Here is a 20,356-nt window from a genome sequence, read left to right on the forward strand (position 1 = left end):
TGTGAAAAGTAAATATCACTAGGTGTAAAAAAACAAAAGGCAAGGCACTCYGCCTATAAGCAGCAGTTTGTTATTAACGCTGTCAGTGGTATGTTTGGAAAGTGTACGGGCACTCACTTCAGGCTTATGGCACTTCATGATGTCATACACMTGAACAAAAAAAGTATATTTTCATTGCAACTCAAAGCAATAATTTTTTTAAGTTTAAAGGCACCAGGAAACTCTTTTGTCTAGTCCTTCATCTTGGGAAGATACAGCACATATCTTAGCATGGATTTCCAGGTTAACTGATTTTTTAATGCTTGGTTTTTCTTTTACTGTTCAACAGATAAAGATAACTTGTATGTAGAAAGAAAATGTATTATTTACATGAAACTATATTTTCACCAAATGTATGAATATAYCTTAATTAAGGGTAGGTTATTTCATACATTTTTATCTTGAAGCAAGAGACTGGCAACTTGTTATGGACAGCGATGCAGTAATTTAAGAGCTGATTTAAGCAGACAGATGATGCATATTGTTATCTAAAATATTGTGAAGGGCAGTGGGAAAACRGATATGTGTTTAGACTTAGGAGTAGTTTGCCTCTTTGGTATCTGAAAGCTTCTTCTTTTTCCAGTTTGATGTCAAAACATTGTGCTGTGCCTAAAGAAACAGAAGGAATTAATGTTTGGTTAGACTGCTATGTATTTAGGGCCACTTACATCCTCATGTCCTATTTGGCAAGTGGAGAAGGTGGGACTGTGCTGCTTGTCCCTGCTTTCATCTCCTTAGATCCCAGATGGTGGGAAAGCAGCACTGTCAAATGAAGGAAAGAGGAAATATGGGCAAAAATAGGAGATGCCATTCTGAGAAGTCAGGCCTCAACTTATGAACGTTTTGACTTCTGGCAAGCCTTGGCCAGAAAGTGGAAATTTAAACCTGCCCCAGTTTTAGCTGCTTTTGTTTATTTCCAGTGAAGCTAGCTGTATTCTGCTACAAACATATGCTTTCTTTTCTCTGCACCCAAACCAAAATTAATCCTGGAAGTGACAGCATAAGTCTGAGTTMTTTTAAGCACAGTCATCTCAGAGCATCTCTTTGCATTGTAGATAGTTGAGGTCTGAGAACCGTGGCAAGAGGTAATAGTTGGACACTGACAGTGGGAAGGCTCAACGTTTTAGAATTCAGACTGCACATTAGTTGGAAGTGTTCTAAGAAAACATGAAACAATACAAGTTTTGGTGCTCAAATTCAAAAGTTAGATATAGGCAGCAAAGCTCACAACCATCATGTGAAACAGACTGGAAATAGATTTCTTGAAATGCACATGGAGCGCTAAGTTTCATGTATGTGGTCCTTATTCCTCAATACCTAAATAAGTCAAAATGCACCTGTTTGCTCCATCTTAATTCTCAGCTTCATTTTTCTGATTGTTGTGAAGTTATTGTGGAAATTCTTTTAAGTTGCTTGCCAGGACCGTACTTTCCTTATGGGACCATGTGACCTGAACAGTAGCAGTTTGAACTACCTTGGAGCCTTGCAGAACAGAGTAATACAAACTTCTGCTATCATAAGGGTTAAGGGGTGTTCTGCTGTCTTAAGGGTTAAGGGTGTTATTTAGTGTCCTTTCCCCTGCCTAGTCATCATTTCCTTGCTTTGGGAAGAAAATAGGGAGGGCAAGATTTTGAAAGGGGGGGAAAACAACTGTAGGTTTGTTTTAGTGACAGAAGGAGGTGCTTCTGATGTTGGAGGAACAGAGATAGATGATCTTTTCTTGCCTTTTGCTTTGGTGTTACAAAGGTGAGGATAGCAAATGGGGCTCAGTCCTYATAGATATCTTAATGTTGTCTTTTCTTTGAGCCTTTGTACTTTGGCATTTGAAAAAAAAAAAACAAACCACTAAACCCAAGAAACATTTCTTTCTCAAACTTCTGGGGCATTTCCACTAATTATTTGTTGTTTAAATCAAAAAGTCCTCTGAAACAAAAAGTCAAACATTGCAGAATTGAGTAGCAACTGAACAAAGATGTAGCTACTGGACAAAGATATTAAAAAGTTACTATTTTTTTCCATGATCAGAAATTACAGATCCTTAGGTATCCCTGTCCACAGCATGATGATCTTTTAGGTCCCTTCCAACCCAAACCATTCTATGACTGTATGACATGATCAGTCTAACTGGTAGCCATAGATTACCAGGATTGTGATGTGACTGTCAGAATTTTAGTCAATGAGCTATTTGCAAGTTTAAGAAATAGTTGTTTCCTTGGTAGCTGGTTAGATGTAATTGAACAAACAGAATTTTAGAGGGAAAAGGCAGCATTTCAATATGCTACTCTCAAGAACTGGAAGGTATAGAGTATCTCTGCTACAGTCTGTCCATAACCTACTCTTTTTCCTTAAGATCTGACTTGGGAAGAGAAATTTCTAACAGAAATTCTAATACATAATTTTACCTACTTCCTAATAGAATCTGGATCAGCTACGAAATAATTCTTTTAGTTAAAATGTGCTCCCACTTTTAAGTTTCTTCTCCTTATTCTGACAAMGTCAAAAGTTTTTAGGAAGAACCTGGCTGCTTTCAGACTTAGTCTCAGTCTGAAAGGAAGAGTTTAGCTTTATGGGAGCATTTGTGCAAGCAGATAGGAATGATTAAATTCTAGATTTAGTGCCCATGAAATCACATCACACTGCCATGGTATTGAGCTCARCATCTTCCTCATCAAAGAGACCTTTTTTTGAAAAGCTGCCTTGAGTGCATTCTAAGCATTTTTTCCATCCCTAATTATTAAGAGCTGGTTTGAAGAACTATGCCTAATTGTTTTCTTGTGAATGGATGGATGAGCATGCACTGTACAGAGTTTGATACACAGCTAGATCATGGTATAACCTTTAATTGATAAATATTTTTGGATTGAACTTCACAGATTCCTTCCTAACACTTCTGCAGGCCTACTGGGAAGCAAGTCTGTCTCACTTTCACAAGTGAAAAAAAGTTCATGAAAATGAGTTTTTTATTAATTTGACTTAGTTTTGTTTGTTTATTTATTCCAGCACTGGTGACACAACAGCAATAAAAGTTAAGGCTGTTTAATTTATCAATTTGTGTAGTGCCCAGATGAAGCAAATCCTTGTTCTAACATGAAGTGTTGCAGTAGGAATTGCCTGCTTCAGAACTCTGTACTTTCAAATTTCTCCATTCAATAGTTATTTCACCGGTACACTAGAAATACATCACAATATGACTAGAAATTTTGTGAAGCGATTAAGCCATTTGTCATAAGATGCCTAATTACCCAGAATCTGAGTTATTAAATGCATAGATCCAAATTTGAAGAAAAATAAATGAAAGTTCATAGTGGATAGGTTTAGAGCTCTCAGACTGTTTCTTAAGGCCAGGTGCAGTAGATATTTAAGGGATTGGTTTTCAGTTTATGTTTTTAATTTAAGTTACTTTAGAAGAACATAAAAATAAAGAAAATGCATTTTAGGTTGTAGATGAGATGTACTTTAGCTCCATGGCAGTTTATGCTGTATAAATACAGCTTTTTGTGTATGAGGGGCTGTATTGATTTGCTGCATTAGATGCTAGACATGCATGTGGGACTGTATTCTAAATGAGGTCTTGAATTCAAGTGCTTTTGTTTCCATGTGTTGCAAATGATAAGAACAATGACTTTCCTGACTCTGTCACAGTATTCTCCAAAGCTGAATCTGTTCTATTTCTGCCTTGTRTTCTCTGAACTGCTTTTGAAACGAGTATTTCACTTAAATGCATGCCTCTCTGGCTTTAAAAACATCTTTGAAACTTAATACTACAACATATTTTTATTTATGATGAAAAGTGGTTAATTATGTCTTCAATCCCAGAAGAAATAGCASTGTTTCTGACTCTGGATGTATGTTAATCTAGTGTAAACAAAGTAAAACCACATAGAAAGAAATAGACAGGTCCAAAAAAGTCACAAAACCAAACCTCATAATGTCTTCCATCCTAAATTTCGCTAGCTGATTTCTCATACATTTTCCTACTTCACCAATAAATGTATGTTGCTTAAAAACAAGATATCTTAATTCCATCTATGACACACAGAAATGCCATGTGAACCTACCATTTATTGATGGGTTCCAATTAGATATATTTTGTCCACACTGGTACAGCTTCTTACTTGGAAGGCATAGTGTTAAAATTTGTTTTTAAAAAAGGCAAAGCAAACAAAAAATTAACTTAAAATTGAAGCATAATTGAAATAGTGCCTTTTATTAAGGTAGGTAATGATTGCGGAAGATTATAGCAAAAATACCTAAATTATTTGCCAGAGACGGGGTGTGTCTAGGTGTATGTAATTGCTTCCACATTTTTTCATTTTTAGAAAATACTTTTTATGTGTTTGGAAGGTAACTCCCACTCAGTGGCTGGTGAAGTGTTCTAGTTTTTTGAGCAACATAATGAGCAGCCAGTGAGGATGGTTGTCCCGACTGGCAAAGGGTTTCTCAGAGTTGCAGTGACTGCCATGCTACTGTCAAGCTGTCATGGACTAAGTGATGGTTTAAAGTGTGTTTGGTGGGTTCGTGGGTAGTTGATTTTTTGAATGCTATAGCAATGCTAGCTCTTCCCTAAAATACTAAGACACAAAAAGTGAAATCGAGCTAGATCTGTTTGGTGGCACACAATAATAATGAATTTGACATGTAAAGGAGGAACTGCCACTTTCCAAGAGGATTGCATCATTTACTTTAAGACCAAGTTCTGCCTAAGGTGACTGGCCCTTGTAAGTTCCTCCATAGAAGAGAAACCATCTTGGCCTCTCCCAGCGTTACGGTGTGGTGGATGATACAGAAACAATCATCTAATCAAGATGCTTTTATAGTTTATCTCTAATAGGCATTTTTGGGAGGTGTTGAAATTTGGAATTGTACTGTGATTCTTTCACTGCAGTACAGAGCACTAATGGCTCCAAATTAAGACAAAGCTACTGTTCGTTGTTTATTAAAAGTGGTACAAAGAGAAGTTTGGAAAAGAAGATTGTCAAACCAACCAGTTTCTGGAGATGTTGAGATTAGACATACAGTGTTTAACTATCATCTGTAAAATTTGATATTCTCACTTGAAAGGGGTAATGGCCTCTGTTTCAAGAGCACTAGAATGTATGTCATRTAGAAGCCTTCAAAGCAAATAGAAGTTTGCTCTATTAAAGTTTATGGCAATACATTTTGTAATTGGTTATCCATGAGATTCTGAGGGGGAAAAGCTAGTGTTTGATCCCACAGTCATTCTATCTAGTGCTTCCTGGTGTCAAACTCTTTGTTTTGCACTGCTGCTAGTGTTAATTATATATGTGACTTACATGTGGTATGCACAGTTTTTTCTATTCAATACACAGCACATTTAGCAGTAGCTCATTGCCCATTTTACATGGAAAGAGAATAGCCCAAGGCCATAATAGTTGAGCCACTGTTAAATAGCCTTCAATTAGTACTTTGCAGAATATAGTGAGACTCGGTYTAGCAGAGTGCTGTAAAGTGTTTCAGAGTGATCATTGGAGTTGACAAAAATGACATGAATACATATAAAGAGTAAATTTAGATAGGCATACAAGCTTATACATCTTTGAGTTTGTTTTGCACTCAGTGTTGTGTAGACTTGCAGTAGAAACAGAACCTGTATATATCCCATAGGTATAAATAGGATTCCTGACACCCATGCTTTATTGGGAGTGTTGCGTTTGGGTTCATAAGCCACTGAGCAAGCAATGATTTTTAATACTAATCTCACTTCTTAGTAATACCTAGTCTTTGCATTTCAGTAGTTGYTCTGGTCTAATTTTGTTGCTACCTTTCTGATACTGCATTGATCTTCTGTGTTCTRTACCATTTGATGTATAGCTCTAAATCGCATACTGCACAATCCACCAGTTTGGCTCCCAGTGCTTCCACTCTCAATGAGGAGATTTCTGGCAATCTGTTTACTATGTTGCCAATAGTCTGATCAATATATTGAGTCCAGCTGTGCTTTCGGTTCCAAGATAGCTTCTTAAATTATCTGCCTTGGATATGCTAGTGGAATGCTAGTATTTTTTTTTTTTTTTTTTTTTTTACCTACTAAAATTTTCTTAGAGATTAATTTTCTGTTTATTGAGTTTAGTGCTCATAAGGATATTTGGACTTTCACAGACACACACAGAACTGAAAACTTTTAAATCTGAGATACTGAAAAGAGCTTTTCTTATTAATCTGCTTTTGCTATCTATTCCAAATCAAGACTCGATCTATGCATTAAAAAAATTCATTCTAAGAACCAATATTAACTTTTTGACTTTATGGAATGATAAGGTATTACATCAGTATTTACTTACTGTTTAACTGTGTCCCTGGGTGCAGAAGTGCAACACACATTTTCAGACTGGGAATCCTCTTACTTATTCTGGTTATTTGGGCAAACAGGGTGCACAAAAATAAGCAATCTTGCTGTTTAAGTCTTGATTATTTTAGAAGCTTTCTTTAAACACCAGCATCTAAAAGCAGAGAAAAGCGACTTTTCCAATAATACTCTTATTTTGTGGACCATATGGATAAAATTATTTTTGGAAAGAGTTTAAGTAGAAAAAAATAGATGACACACCAGCTTTAGTAGATTATGCAATACAATGTTTATACAAATTATGTCTTCACAGAAAGTGGAAATGGGTTTGGGAGTGACTTAACATACAGCAACAGAAAAGTGACATGTAAATAAAATACACATTTGACTACAGAAACTATCTAAAGCTGCTTATAGACCTTTCATGGAGGTTAAATATTATGAATAAAACAGTATTTGTTCAGAGAAAACATCTAATGCAGGAAGTTAATTTTCTTGCTGTTGAAAAGTTAGCCTTATTGTTTAAGTACTCTCTGAAAACCTTATTCTGTCTTACTGATAGACTAATTTGAGCATTTATATTGCTTATATTTATAAGGATTTATATTTTTTATACTTTTCCAAAATCAGAGCCGTCTTCTTTGTTTGTGATTTTTCACATACATTTTGTTTGTAATAAGTAATATAATTCTTATTCGTGGCTGTTGTTTGTGGTACCTAATATTCGGAAAGGGAGGTGTCAAWCAAACTTTAGTTCCCTGATTCTTATGCCTGTATTTTTCACAAACTGTTGTCTGATTTGGTGGATTTACAGTGTAGTAAGTGCATATACCTATGTCTGTTACTGGGAATCAAATGTCACAAATATTGATGCTGTTATCCAAGCGTGGCATACATGTGCCATGCTGTGAAAAGATTGGCAAAAMATTTTGGTTTTTTCTATCAATGATATGAAATTCAGTCTAAAGTAACAGGTCTTTTTAATAAGATGCATATACTTACATGGTCATATGATTGTTTTTTTTTTTCCTTCTCTGTTTCTGAAATTGAGAAGATGAGAAAGAAATTATTAATACTCATTGCTGAATATACTTAAATTAGCATGGGGGAAAGAGAGCAGTAAGGTAATTAATAGCGCACCTCTCCTGTGAGAAATATCTGAGAGAATTGGRTTTGTCCAGCCTGAGCAAGAGAWGGCTTTGGGATGACCTAATTAAAGCTTTCCGGTACTGTRGAGCCTACAAGAAATCTGGAGRGGGACTTTTTACAAGACCATGTAGTAACAGAACAAGGAGAAATGACTTCACATAGAAAGACAGAAGGTTTAGGTTTGATACTAGGAAAAAAAGTCCACTGGGAAGGTGGTGAGGCACTAGAATAGGTTGCCCAGAGAGGTGGTGGATGCCCTGTCACTGAAGGTGTTTAGGACAGGCTGGATGGAGCTCTGAGCAGCCTGATCTAGTGGCAGGTATCCCTGACCTTGGCAGGAGTTTGGAACTGGCTTTAAGGTCCCTTCCAGCCCAGGCCATTCTGTGATTTTGAGAATTAAATGGAAAGACCTTTGTTGTAGTTCTGGGTTGTTTTAGAGGATGTTGGTGACTTGAGTTGATGAGGCTAAAATACATCCAATTTTGAGTAGTAGACAGCTTGTTTGGCATCACATCACCATTCTGACAATAAGGAATATGCTTTGCAGTATGTTGTCCTGGAAAGAGGATGGATTCTGCTGTCAGAATCGGTGACATGTATTTGCTTCGTGGGACATTGTAGGAAATACACCAACAAAACAGCTACTGATAAGTGAAGTAAACAGCATGTTCCCAAATCACAAAGCCCATTTCAGTTACATGTTTTTTTTATATGTTCAGTGACAAACAAGAAACCAGCTCAAGCATCAATCACGAAGGTGAAGCAGTTTGAAGGCTCTACGTCTTTTGTCAGGAGAACGCAGTGGATGCTCGAGCAGCTTCGCCAGGTCAATGGTATAGACCCTAATCGGGTGAGTTGGAGCATTTCTAGGAAAATGAAAATTGAGCTCTTATGTAACTGATTTGCGAACCAGGCATTCTTTCTTTTTTGAAAAGGCATCTGAAAATAGAGTTTTAAGTGCAAATTCTCAATAGAAATAAATTCAGTGAAATACGTGAAGTAAATTTTAATGGGAAACATGGGAGGAAGCTAAAATTCTGTCATATGGGGTTCTTTCTTTTTGTCTATCTGTAGTTTTTCTACCACTTTTTCTTTTTTTTTTTTTTTTTTWAAGAGCAGAGCRAAGCAAGAGCTTTGTTTGCTTCAGCTATAAGCCTCTTGGGGTCTACTTTAGCATGCAGCTGTGCTGTGAGATAGAATAATAGGTAGAAGTAAGAACAGAAAAAGTTACTGAGGTTCAAGTTTGTGAAATCTTGTGAATCCTGCATTTTTTCTAGTACAGTCCTCTCCTCAGATGTTTTGGCATTTCTTATCTTATGCTACAATRCGTGATAGTATCCTTCAGCTGCAAATGGCAAGTGAACACTGATTTAAACAAAAAACTGCCAAAAATAAAATAACCCTATTAAATAGTTAYAGAATTATTCTTTTAATTTGGACTATACAGCCCACCTTGAGCTATCTCAAGATAAAGTTGTACTAATATGTACTAATTATGTACTAATTAGTTGTACTAATATATGTTATAGGCTTATGAATACAATTCTGCAGTAGTAAAGCAATGTAATTAGAAGTTAGAAATGTGGCTCATATTATGTGATCACAAAGTAATTTAGTGCTCTTTCTAGAGCAAAATGTTTGTGTGACTAAATCCCTTGGTTTTTTCCAAGTTGAGCTCTGATCAGCCACCCAAGCATTTTAGCTATGATGCACCAAATTCTGTTACTACCCAAGTCTTGGTTGGTAACTAAGTACTTAGTACCAAGTCCAGTTACTACTAAAGTCTTGGTACAAAAAAGAAGCCCTTGGCCACTACCCTGTGAAAAGCAAGGAGTGGAATTCTGTTTTCTTGTGTTAGGGAAGCTATGGAAACAAGAGAAAAGACAAATAGATAAGGGATATGAGTTTTAGGCTTTTTTACAGCATCTGCTGTGTACATAACAGATTGAAAGTCCTACCATGTTCTTAAGCTTAGAAATGTTCCTTTCAAACTTGTCTTCCTGTGAATTCCTAGTGTCATCAGTTGGAAAAGAGCATTTACTAGATGAGATTGCAAAACAATGTTTAGCAAATATTCTGAATATATAGCACTACTTTATAAAATCCTCTTATTTTGGCTGCTGATGCTGGTGTAGAGCTGCACTTCAGTTTGTTCTAGGAATGGTCTTTTGTTCATGTTATCCTGAGTCCTTTGCAACACTTTGTGAAAATGCATTAAATGCAATAGCTAGTACTTTGTTATTTGCTTAGCTTATTTGGTTGAGCATGGAGARCAGAGCCACATGGTCTGTAATACAGTGTGACCGTAGGTTTTGTGTTAAGAGGCATAAATGCTTGCATAATATTGAATGTATAAGTGACTATATATCTGTAGATAGCGAGGGTTTCTTATGAGAATTTGACTTTTAATGTTTTGATTTTAATTATTTCTGTTTTCAGATATTTTTGTCATAGCTGACTATATCTCATTAAAAATAACAGTAATAAAAACAAATTACTGCCTTTTTTGTCTGTTTCATCCAAGAATATGCAATAATACCAGGATGGTCATGAGTTGCATGACCTTTCTGCTTTTTGCAGCACAGTAAATTTTAAAAAATACCTTTCTCCAAATCATTTATATAACTGGAATAATAGCAGTGTGTTGTTTTTTCTTCTAGGATTCCCCAGAATTTGATTTACTATTTGAAAATGCGTTTGACCAATGGGTAGCAAGCACAGCCTCAGAAAAATGCACATTCTTTCAGATTCTACATCACACTTGTCAGCGATACCTTACAGACAAGAAGCCAGAATTTATCAACTGCCAATCTAAAATTATGGGAGGTAAGTGAATTAAGGCTGTAATACTTCACAGTTGGACATGAAATGATTTGCAGGTGGTTAACTCTGTGTTCAGATAAGCTTGCAGCCTAATGACATGTTGAAATCATGGRTCTGAACATGTTAGATGCTGTAAACTTCTAGACTTCAGCATTTCTCCATCAAGCACCACTTCACATTCATTACCTTTTCATTACCTTTTCATTCCTAGTTTTCAGTTCTAAAGGTTTCATGCCGCACCCACCTTGTGAGAAGTTGTTCTCCGCTCTCTATTTAAGCAACCTTGATTTTGATTTGTCTCTCTTCRTTCATCCCGAAATATTTCTGGGTGGGCTGAAATATCAGCTAAAAGCTGCTTCTGCATCACTCCTTCCTCACAAGTGGAAGTGAATGGCTGCATGGTGCCTATTTTTCAGCTGGACTTAAACCATGAGACTTCCATAAGTCACGTATCTTAAGGTGAATTTTCAAGATTAGATTAAAAAATGTCTGGTTAGGTAAAAAAAGCGTGGTTAATATGTGAACTAATCAGTATTAACAATCTACTATTTTGGGTAGGATTTTCATCTATTTCACAAAGTATTCTTTAGGAAAGTAAAACTGTTTAATTATTCTTAGTTACTCTTTTAGTCTGAAATTTCCGAAAACAGTCTTYTTTGTGTGTGTTCTGAGCCAGAGCTCTTAAAACTTCTACACCTTCTCTGTTCAGTAGAAATAAAAATTTGTTTTTCTCAATGAGCCCACAAACTGTAAAAGTGCAAGCTGCCTTGAGATTTCGTTTAGTTGGGTTTTTTTTTTTTTTTCCCTCCAGTAGGCATGACTTATAGGGAGCATTACTTATTTTTTTGTGGTAGTTCATCTCTCATACATCTAGAATACATTCCCATATGTTGTTATCAGGAGTATTATTTTATGCAGAGACCTTTATATGTTCTTTTTTTCTCACTGTTTTTTTGTCCCTTTCCTCTGAAACACCATAAATTAAAGCTGAAGGGAGAAGCCATCTCCAGTTTCATTTTAGCTACTGAAACTGGTAACAGATACAGATAACTTTGTCAATCATTTTCTTTTAGTGTCTTCTCAAACTAAGAAAAAATGTGCAAAATTTCTTGTGTCTTCTCTCATTAATTCCTTTTCCACATTAATAGGATTTTCTTTTTTGCCTTTGTGGTGAGGAGGGAGCTGCACTAATGGGTGAAGATACACTCTACAACTTCTCCATTTCAAATGGGAAGTCTCATGTTGGTTATTGGTTTGCTAATGTTTCTCACTTCCATCATTCTTGCAAATAATTTATTGATAAAACACCACGCATTAAGCCTTTAAACTTGTATTTTTCTCCTAACCTTGACCTGTCTGAAACTAACTTCCTATTCAACTGACTGGGTTATTAACTTTATCCCAAGTGTCATCACAGTGGGAAAAAAAAAATTGCCACTGAGGTTCATTAAGATCTGCTTAACTTCTACTTTTTCAGCACACAGTAGACCCTACCATGTCCCATGAAGCAAACACACATTCTCCCTTCAACAGCTTCCTAGATAAAGTGGGCCTATTCAGTAATGCTCTGATAGCAGATGGTGACCATTTCCATATTCCTTGCATGTCATTCTGACTGTGCACAAATCCGTCTGGGTGGCTACACAGTGCAACATAGCAATATCATATAGGGAGTAATAAGTCATGGATAGAGTGCTTCTGCTGTTCTTCACAGTGTCAACTTTTTCCTCACASTGATACATTCCCTGTATGTAGGTTTCCATTTGACAGAAACTGTAGCAACTACAAACCAATTGACAGTCGACTCTAAATTTCAGTGACTTTGCTGTGTRTCAGCCTGGCTAAGCCATTTAGTTCAAAACCTGAAATATCAAGAGGTATTTTCTGGAAAGTATGGTGAAATGTCAACCTCAAATTCATCCTGACTAGAGAAAGTAGGGTCCAAATGTAGCTAAGCAAAACAAAGAACATACACCTGAGAATTTAGCTTGTAATTTATTATATCTAGTTGAGAATTTACAATTTGTATTTTTTTGTTGTTACTCTTTTGTGTATTTTGCTAACTAGTTAAAGCAGTATGTTCAAATCATGCTTAATTCCTAGTTTGGTCAGATTTGAGGTGAGGCTCATCACTTCATCTGCTCAAACAACATAGCATAATGTTTCAAGTGATATTCTTGTAAACTTTCTGGGATGAGGAAAGTAATCCTTTTTCATTTGGATGGTTAGCTAGTTTAATTTATCATACTCTACAATTTTTTTTTTTTTTTTAAAAATTACTAGAATATATATGTATACATTCATATGCTTTTTAAAGTTATTTTACAGATATGCACATCATATGTGTAATGGATGTCTTGTAGCTAATGCACATTTTCAAAAATAAAAAAAATTGCCACCAAAGAACATTTTTTCCCAAGTGGAACCAAAGATGAAAGAACTTGAAGGGCTTGTTTAGAAGCCTGCTTATCTTATTGAACCTTATTCCTTCCTAAAGGGTAAGAGTGAAGAAAGTGAAATTCATGCTGCTCAGGTTTCTGCAGGAAGTGTCTAGGAGCTAAGCTTTAAGTAAATAAGGCTGTTCCTGTGGAATTCCAGACCCTCTTCATGGCCTCCCTCCTTTTAKCTCCTCTCTCTCTCACACACATACTCATACTTCCCCCTATAGACCAGAGCACTGCCACTGAYTCTTCTGCAGAATCTTTTTTTGGCCTTGTTTTCATGAGTGTCATGTAAGAGTATAGTCTGCAGAGTTAAAATAGGCTAGACTATTTTCTGTAACTTGATTAATGACATCAGTAATTGCAGCAATAGTGAAAACTGTCTGAAGGTGTGGGTGCTAACTCTGAGAACAAAGAACAAATTCAAGTTTAGGCAAGCTGTAAGAAGTTTCCTCCTACTAGTGTCTTATACRAAATATTTCAAGTTTGTCTTTTGTTTAGAATTTAAGTGAGCCCTCTTCATAGCTTACGTGCATTCCGGATGTTACGTTGGAGAGGAAAGACAGCTGTTGGGGCTAGAGGGCTTTTTTTGGCTGAGGTAGGAAATATTTTCCCCTTTTGTACCTTTATAACGTACAGATTCTGATGCTGGAATGTGTCTAATTTGGAGTATCTTTGTGTTATCTTGCTATTTGMTGGCCATGTTAGTCAGGTTTTATTGCTTTTACATCAGTAATATAAGAAGCAACATTGGAGATGGCTGGTGTGCAGAAATTTTGTCACTTTGAGGTTGTGTTCATTAGAGCAGGTTGATCCTTGACATAACATTAAGCTGACATTGAGGATGACTTTGACTCTCATTTCTTGACAGAACCTTGAGATACAGCATTTGAAGCTCTTCAAAGAGCTTGTAATTCTGGGGCTATAATAAAGARCAAACATTTGCTGCCACCTTTAGATACATACTAGAAATGCATTTGGTTTTAAGCTTTGTCCTAGCTGCATGCATTGGTATTTAACAGTTGTTCTGCTGAATTAATCAAAATATTATTGGAAACCCAAAATAATGACATCTTTACCTTTGCAACCTTTTCTGTAGGACACCTTGCAGGGATTATTAATGAATCATTCTTTTTCCTCCAAGAGTAAAATGCCAGTACAAGACCAGTAATGAGTACTTTTTCCATACAGCATTACTCATCTTGGCTTACCACATTTGAGACCTGCTAAGGTGTTTACCATACTGAGCAAGATTAATGACTGACCAAAGGAGAGGAACGAAAACTTGTGCTAGGAATTGCCCTAAGCATCCTGATATAGTGGGTGACATCCCTGTACGAGGTAGGGATTGGGAGCTAGACGATCTTTAAGGTCCTTTCCAACCCAGGCCATTTTATGATTCTGTGAACTAGGATGGGAAAAAAGACAATGTTTTCCCTTCCTCCTGTCAAATACCTAATAGCTGGTTGGTTGTTTCAGTTCTTACCTGGCAGACATTTAAAAAAGTGTGTGTTTGAACATATTATTCTTGCAGGCTTTCACTTGTAAATTAATTCTGTAAATGAATTTGGCCCAAAAAAAAGAGGATTAATGATCTGTGTTAYCTGTTATTTTGGTGCTATTTTGCTGATTTGAAATGGCCAATCATATGACTCTTAGCCATGTTTCCATACCAAAACAACTTTTTTTTGCATTTTGTTAGTTCTTGTCAGGGTATACCAAATACTCAGTTATTGTCAGTCTAGAGGTTAAAATATCGTCAAGCTTAATTCTGCTTTGCAATTTTATTTAACTGGATGTATTTTAATGAACTCAAGCATAAAAGCCATGTGTTGAGATTAGAATAGATAAGAATAGTTGAGATCTTTTTCCATAGAAATATGGCATATAATCAGAACTCTAAATTAACTTTCTAAAAAGGGAACCTTGTTAAAAAAAAATGTACATTATGTTCTTGCAAAATCTATAGGGATACATAAATTGAGAAGGGACATTTATTATTATAAAGGTTGGTTCCTTTTTTTGATCTGTAGAACTCTGAGACCAAATCATGTATAAAGCATTGAGCAATATATTTGCTTGCCTTTTCTGGAGATTGATGGTCTAAGTGAGATATTACGTTCTAGATGCAGAATATTGCTGTTTGCCATAGAAATGGGATTTTTTTTTTGTTTTGATTGGGGTTTTTTCTGTTTTTTTCTTTGTTTGTTTTGTATTGAGTTGTTAGGTTTTATGTTTATAGAGCCAGATTGGAGTTTTGTGTTTTGTTATGGTTACTGATTCTTAAAGTTTCTGATGGTTAGACTGTCACTAAGTGTAAATATTAGTCATTATTGAAAATATTACTTACTTTAGTATTTATTTTTTAAATATATTAGATTAGACTTTAAAGTTTTCAACTTTAAATACGTTTTTCAGTTTAGAAAGCAGGTAAAGGTTGTGTTAATATGAAATTGATCCTAGTTAGGTATTTCCTTAATTTACAACTAATACACATGATACAGTAACATCCTGTCCTGGCAACTAAACCAAGTTTAGTTTTCTTAATAGATTTTGAAGGTCCAAGTCTGATTTACATATAATCAGTATATTTGTACTTGTATACATATGTTTGTGTATGACTAAAATATAGGTTATCTTCTGGTCACCTTTGTGTGTAACCAAGCAAGACCAGCCAGAGTTTCTTCATCCTGTATGAAATTTCCTTTGATCCAGCTGACCGCTGACATGGAAAGATAATTGTTCATGTTCATAATGACTTCAGAACTACAAGAAATGTAAAATAGAATTAATTGCTTTTCTGCTTCTTTTAAAGAAGGGGAGATAAACAGCCTTGGTTCACAGACGTATCTGTAAAAGGGAAAAATTCACCACCTTAATGCCCAACTGTTTTAAAAACTGAAATCTTCGTTTTCTGTTCTGGCAATCCAGTATTTCTTGTYTCCTCCTTAGTTCACTGTTAGGTCATTTAATGCAGCATTTTTCTCAGTCTGGAAAGTGAATGCAAGTGGTGCATCTATAGTAATAACTATTCAAAATACCTCTATGTAGCAAACTTAGCTGAATGAACCCAGATCCATTTCTCAGTATTTCTGAGTTTCTTAGACATTTGAGAATAAATTTTGCATAGATTGCTTGAGTMTAGAAAACTCAAATGAAGCATTAAATAGCAGCTTTTTCCTAATGACAGTGCTCTGAATATTTGACCTTGTCTTGTTTGTAGATCATAAAGCCACTAGCTCATTTGAAATGCACAGAACTATATGGTGCTTAATGAATTGCTGTATATTGTTTCAGTTATCCTTTTGTTATTTTTTTTAATTTTGATTCTCTCTAGTGTCTGTCAGAAAGGACAGGACTTGATCTGTCTAAAGAATTATTTCTTGATCTTCTGGATAAAAATCCTGTGTATTGTGTTTTTCATTATCAGTCCCTATGAAAGTAGTAAGGCAATGACATTACTATACATTTGAATGAAGTCAATAGGAAATATGAATTATCTTGTAATTGTTGTCCAGCATTGTTTCCATTCTAAGAATCATTCTTAACTTAGTATGTTGTAGTCTATCATAACTAGCACGAATTCACAGTAATAAACTGAACTTCTGAATCCTGAACTTCTCCAGTTGAGACAGATAGGATTAGTTCAGTATATATAATGACTCCATTTCTGCTTTGATGCATAGGTYGTTTGTCTTCTGAAGCATTTTAGCATTTTCTTCATCTTTCTCATATTGATATAAGAAAGTAGAAGACTTTGGCTGGATAGTCTTATTTACTAAAACTAGTTTTTTTTTTTCTGATTGTTCAGATGCAATGTTTATTTGGTTTGAGCTGTGTTTTCATTTGTTTGTGGTTTTGGGTGGTTTATTGCTTTATTGTAAACCTGGTATTTGAAAATGAGGAAGTCAGAATACACTGCTATGGTGGAAGAAAACAGCCTTGGTTTCCTCCTGATTTATGTTCTCACAATTCACATTCCCTTTGAATATGGCTTTGCAGGTGCAAGACTGAAAATAATATGAAAATTATAATTAAATGTTTGAAAGAGTACATGCTAAATGTGTGTGAAGACAAGGCAAATGATGCCGCTCAAACTACATTCTTCATTCTCCAGAATTTCTAGGAATAGTAGGGAAGTAGAATAAAAACAGTTGCTCTGTGGCTGGGACCTCAGTTGGGAGGTGATCCATTTGTTCCACATTGTAATAAAACATAATCCTTTCCAGGTCACCTGGAGTAGAACTTGCAGATTCAGAGTCCTGGCTAAAGGAATAAAGAAATAAAGATGCAATTTTAGTTGTTCTGTGTGCTAATTAGTTTTGTGACCAGCAAAACTAAATCTAACACAAAGAAATACTGTTAAGAATTTTATTGCTGAACAATGTTCCCTCTGCATTTTTATCTCTTTCCTCTATTTCAGTCCTGTGTACATAATTATTTTTTTTAAAAGTCTACTGGCAATRCTATTGCATAAAGTAGTGCATTTTAATTCTGTCTGATTCTGTTTTCCACCCCATGATTTTAAMAGTCATTCTATTCTAGCTTAATTATATATGTTAAAAATTTGAATAGAATATTAATCCCTACTCTTCTTTGACATCTAACAAAAACCTAGTTTTTGGGTGTCTAGCATCTTTCATTTGGTCTCCAAATGAACATATATATGAAAGCTTGCTCCTAACCCAGGTTTTGAAGCTCTTTAGATTTCTAACATAAAAGAGGTAAATTTAAAATACAAAATTGTAGACCACTGGTCTAGGTAGCAGATGAAGAGAAAAATGTCTTCCAGGCTACTTAAGCCATTTGAAAAGTACTTCACAGATTTCAGTTGCAATGACTTGGTATTTTGATCTTCATGGATTAGCATTATTGTTTAATATAAAATATTAAGAATAAAACACAGTGTGTAGGTGTGATGATGTCTTAGGCCAAAGTGATAGATTTTTTGCTGTTTGGAATTACTTACCAAAGGATTCAGAATGCCCACTGTGGCACATTAGTAATTTTCTGAGTAGATAATTTATTGATTTTCTGTCTTTCCCTTCACAGTATTTAAACTCACTCATAAAATACAGAGCAGATTGGATCTACATCACCTTCACTCACTCTGGATTTTATTGCATTACGTATTTTTCTTCATTAAAGTAATACATAGCTGATGGATCTATATCATATTTTCTGTTCTCTCTCCACTGCCAGACCACTAACATCTAGGGGAAAAAACAGKTCTTAAAAGTACAAGATTTCAGATACACAAAAATAAATCTTGTGCAGATGTAAAATAACAATCAGAATCAATGCAGTGACAGGCTATGGTTATATTAGAACATACTACAATATAAAATATTCCATGGTACTACGACTGATATTGTAGGCTTTATTTCATGTTTTGCACATCAGGAAGACTGAAAAGTATGAGGTCAAATCTGAATAGTTTTATTGAGGTTTAAAGAGTGGTTATAATAGTCTGGGTTTTTTTTCTTTTTTCTGTCTTACATGCTTTAGACAAAATASCTGATTGATGAATTTTTCATCTAAAAAAGTCTTGTTCCTTACTGTGAATAGTTTCATGACAATTTTAGCAGTGGAAGAGATTTGCCTTCATGTCTTCAGTGCTGTGTTGCAGTAATGAGCAGCTCTTAACTTTTTTTTTTATGGCATAATTCTTTCTTCCAACATATCATTTTGATTGGTGAATATAGCTAATATGTGGAAGTCTCCTGAACCTTGACAGACTAGGAGAAACTTTCAGGTTAGCAAAACTTGTAGTTTCCTCTTGAGTTTCCTGTGGTCACTTGCTTCCTTTGAAAGTGTTGGTTTTGGTGATTCAGTACAGTTTGCAAGGTGAAAGAAGAAATGGGKTTTTTTTGTGAAATGCTGTCTGTAAGAGCAACATTCAAGTTGATTTTTATTGGCAGTAGTTGATTGAAACAAATCAGAGTAACGTGCAAAATTAGCAGAGAAAACTATTCAGGCATAAACATAGTCACATGACCTCGACTATTCGGATGGTACTAAAACATTGCCCTTAAATGTATGGCTCCTGGATTACCCTGAGGACAGGGCTGGCACAGCCAGTCAGTCTCAGGTCAGATTCTGCATTTTTCATCTGATGTTTTCCAACCATTGCTCTTGATTGACATCAACCTACCTTGACCAGTTCTTACTCAGTCCTCATCCTTACTCATGAGTCGTAACTTCCTTTCAGTCCATGTGGTAACAGAAATCAGTTATTTTGAATRTGCTTCTTACATAGCAAACATAATTTTTTAAGTCATTTAGCTGATGAAGAAATAGGAATCTGTTGACAAATACACTGTGTTCCACACCTCCATTGCAGCAGGTTAGTGCATTATGGTTCTGAATAATAAACTTAATTCTTCTTTATCAGAAGCTCAACCAAAAGTGTTGACACAATGTCTGCAAGAAGTACATTTGTTTAGAAAAATCCTGTGTTTCATCTTCAGGGCATGTTGCTGTCTAATTCTCCCACCCACCCTAAAAGAAATGTCAATACTTTTGTGAACTCAATTTGAAACAAAACAACAAAATTGCATCAGGAGATGTGCTTTTTGGATTTCCTTGTCAGGGAAAAGGGTATTAGGCTTTGTATTGTTTTTGGCTGGGATGGCACTTACTTTTCTTCATAACGGCCACTACAATGTTGCATTTTAGATTTGTGACCAAATTGGTGTGTGTGACCACCAGTGTTTTAGGTGAGGTGTGTTTACACAGTGTCAAGACCTTCATGGTCTCCTCATTCTACCTCCTCCCAGTGAATGGCCTGGGAGCAGACACAAACAGGGAAGAAGGTGACTAAAACTGACCATGGAGATGCTCCGTGCTGTGTAACAGCATGCTCAGCAATTAAACTGGAGGGGAAACTGTCTTTCCCCAAGGTAACTATTGCTCAGGGACTAGCTGAGCATTAGGCCACTGGTGACTTGGGTGGTGAATGATTCTTCTTGCATCGTTTGTATCACAGGCTTTCATTAAAAATAGATTWTTTTTTTAAATTATATATTAAATAGAACTCTTCATAGTACTCACTGGTTGGGGTTTTTTTTATCCTATATGAAATCTTTTTCATCATTCTGAATATTCACTATGGAAAAATACTCTGATTTTGAACCAAATTTGTTTGGCTATTTCAGCTTGTGAAATGTAGAAAATACATCATTTTGCTACTGGCAGAAATGGCTGGAAGAATTTAACCAAGAAAAACCCCATATTTTTTCTTTATAGGATGACATCAATGCCAATAAAAATTGACATGGCATTTATCCTATTTCCAGTGATTTTACTTGTCAGCTGATCAACATCAGCAAAACTTGGAAGTTTGTTCAGTGTTCACAACTCTCATAGCTCTCACTTAGSACCCCGAGGGAGCAGCATTTAAGGTGAATGTTTAAATTCGGCATTCTCAAACAGAAGCTTGCCATGGTGCTTAGCTGCTCTTCTTCAATTAAACATTCTGCTTCTTGTCAGAAGTGGTAACAGTGGTATTGCTTGAGATCGTGCTGAACTGCAGAACTTTTCTGGAAGTTTCCTATGCCTCCTTAACTCAAAATTATCATAATGGGTAAATATCACT

The 20,356-nt window shown here is 35.6% G+C and overlaps 1 protein-coding gene across 11 annotated transcripts in view; it reads left to right on the forward strand.

Annotated features, from left to right (window-relative positions):
* Positions 1–20,356, forward strand: part of STXBP6 (syntaxin binding protein 6) — a 97,048-nt gene that overhangs the window by 66,142 nt on the left and 10,550 nt on the right. For all 11 annotated transcript variants that reach the window (XM_057377251.1, XM_057377245.1, XM_057377255.1 and 8 more), the window contains 2 exons: positions 8,215–8,345; positions 10,156–10,321. In XM_057377251.1, the coding sequence (XP_057233234.1) occupies positions 8,215–8,345; positions 10,156–10,321 (297 nt within the window). The remainder of the gene's footprint in view (positions 1–8,214; positions 8,346–10,155; positions 10,322–20,356) is intronic.

The sequence above is a fragment of the Malurus melanocephalus genome, unplaced genomic scaffold, assembly GCF_030028575.1.
Source record: "Malurus melanocephalus ecotype Western Australia unplaced genomic scaffold, MMel_1.1 scaffold_308, whole genome shotgun sequence".
In the NCBI taxonomy this organism is placed as follows: Eukaryota; Metazoa; Chordata; class Aves; order Passeriformes; family Maluridae; genus Malurus; species Malurus melanocephalus.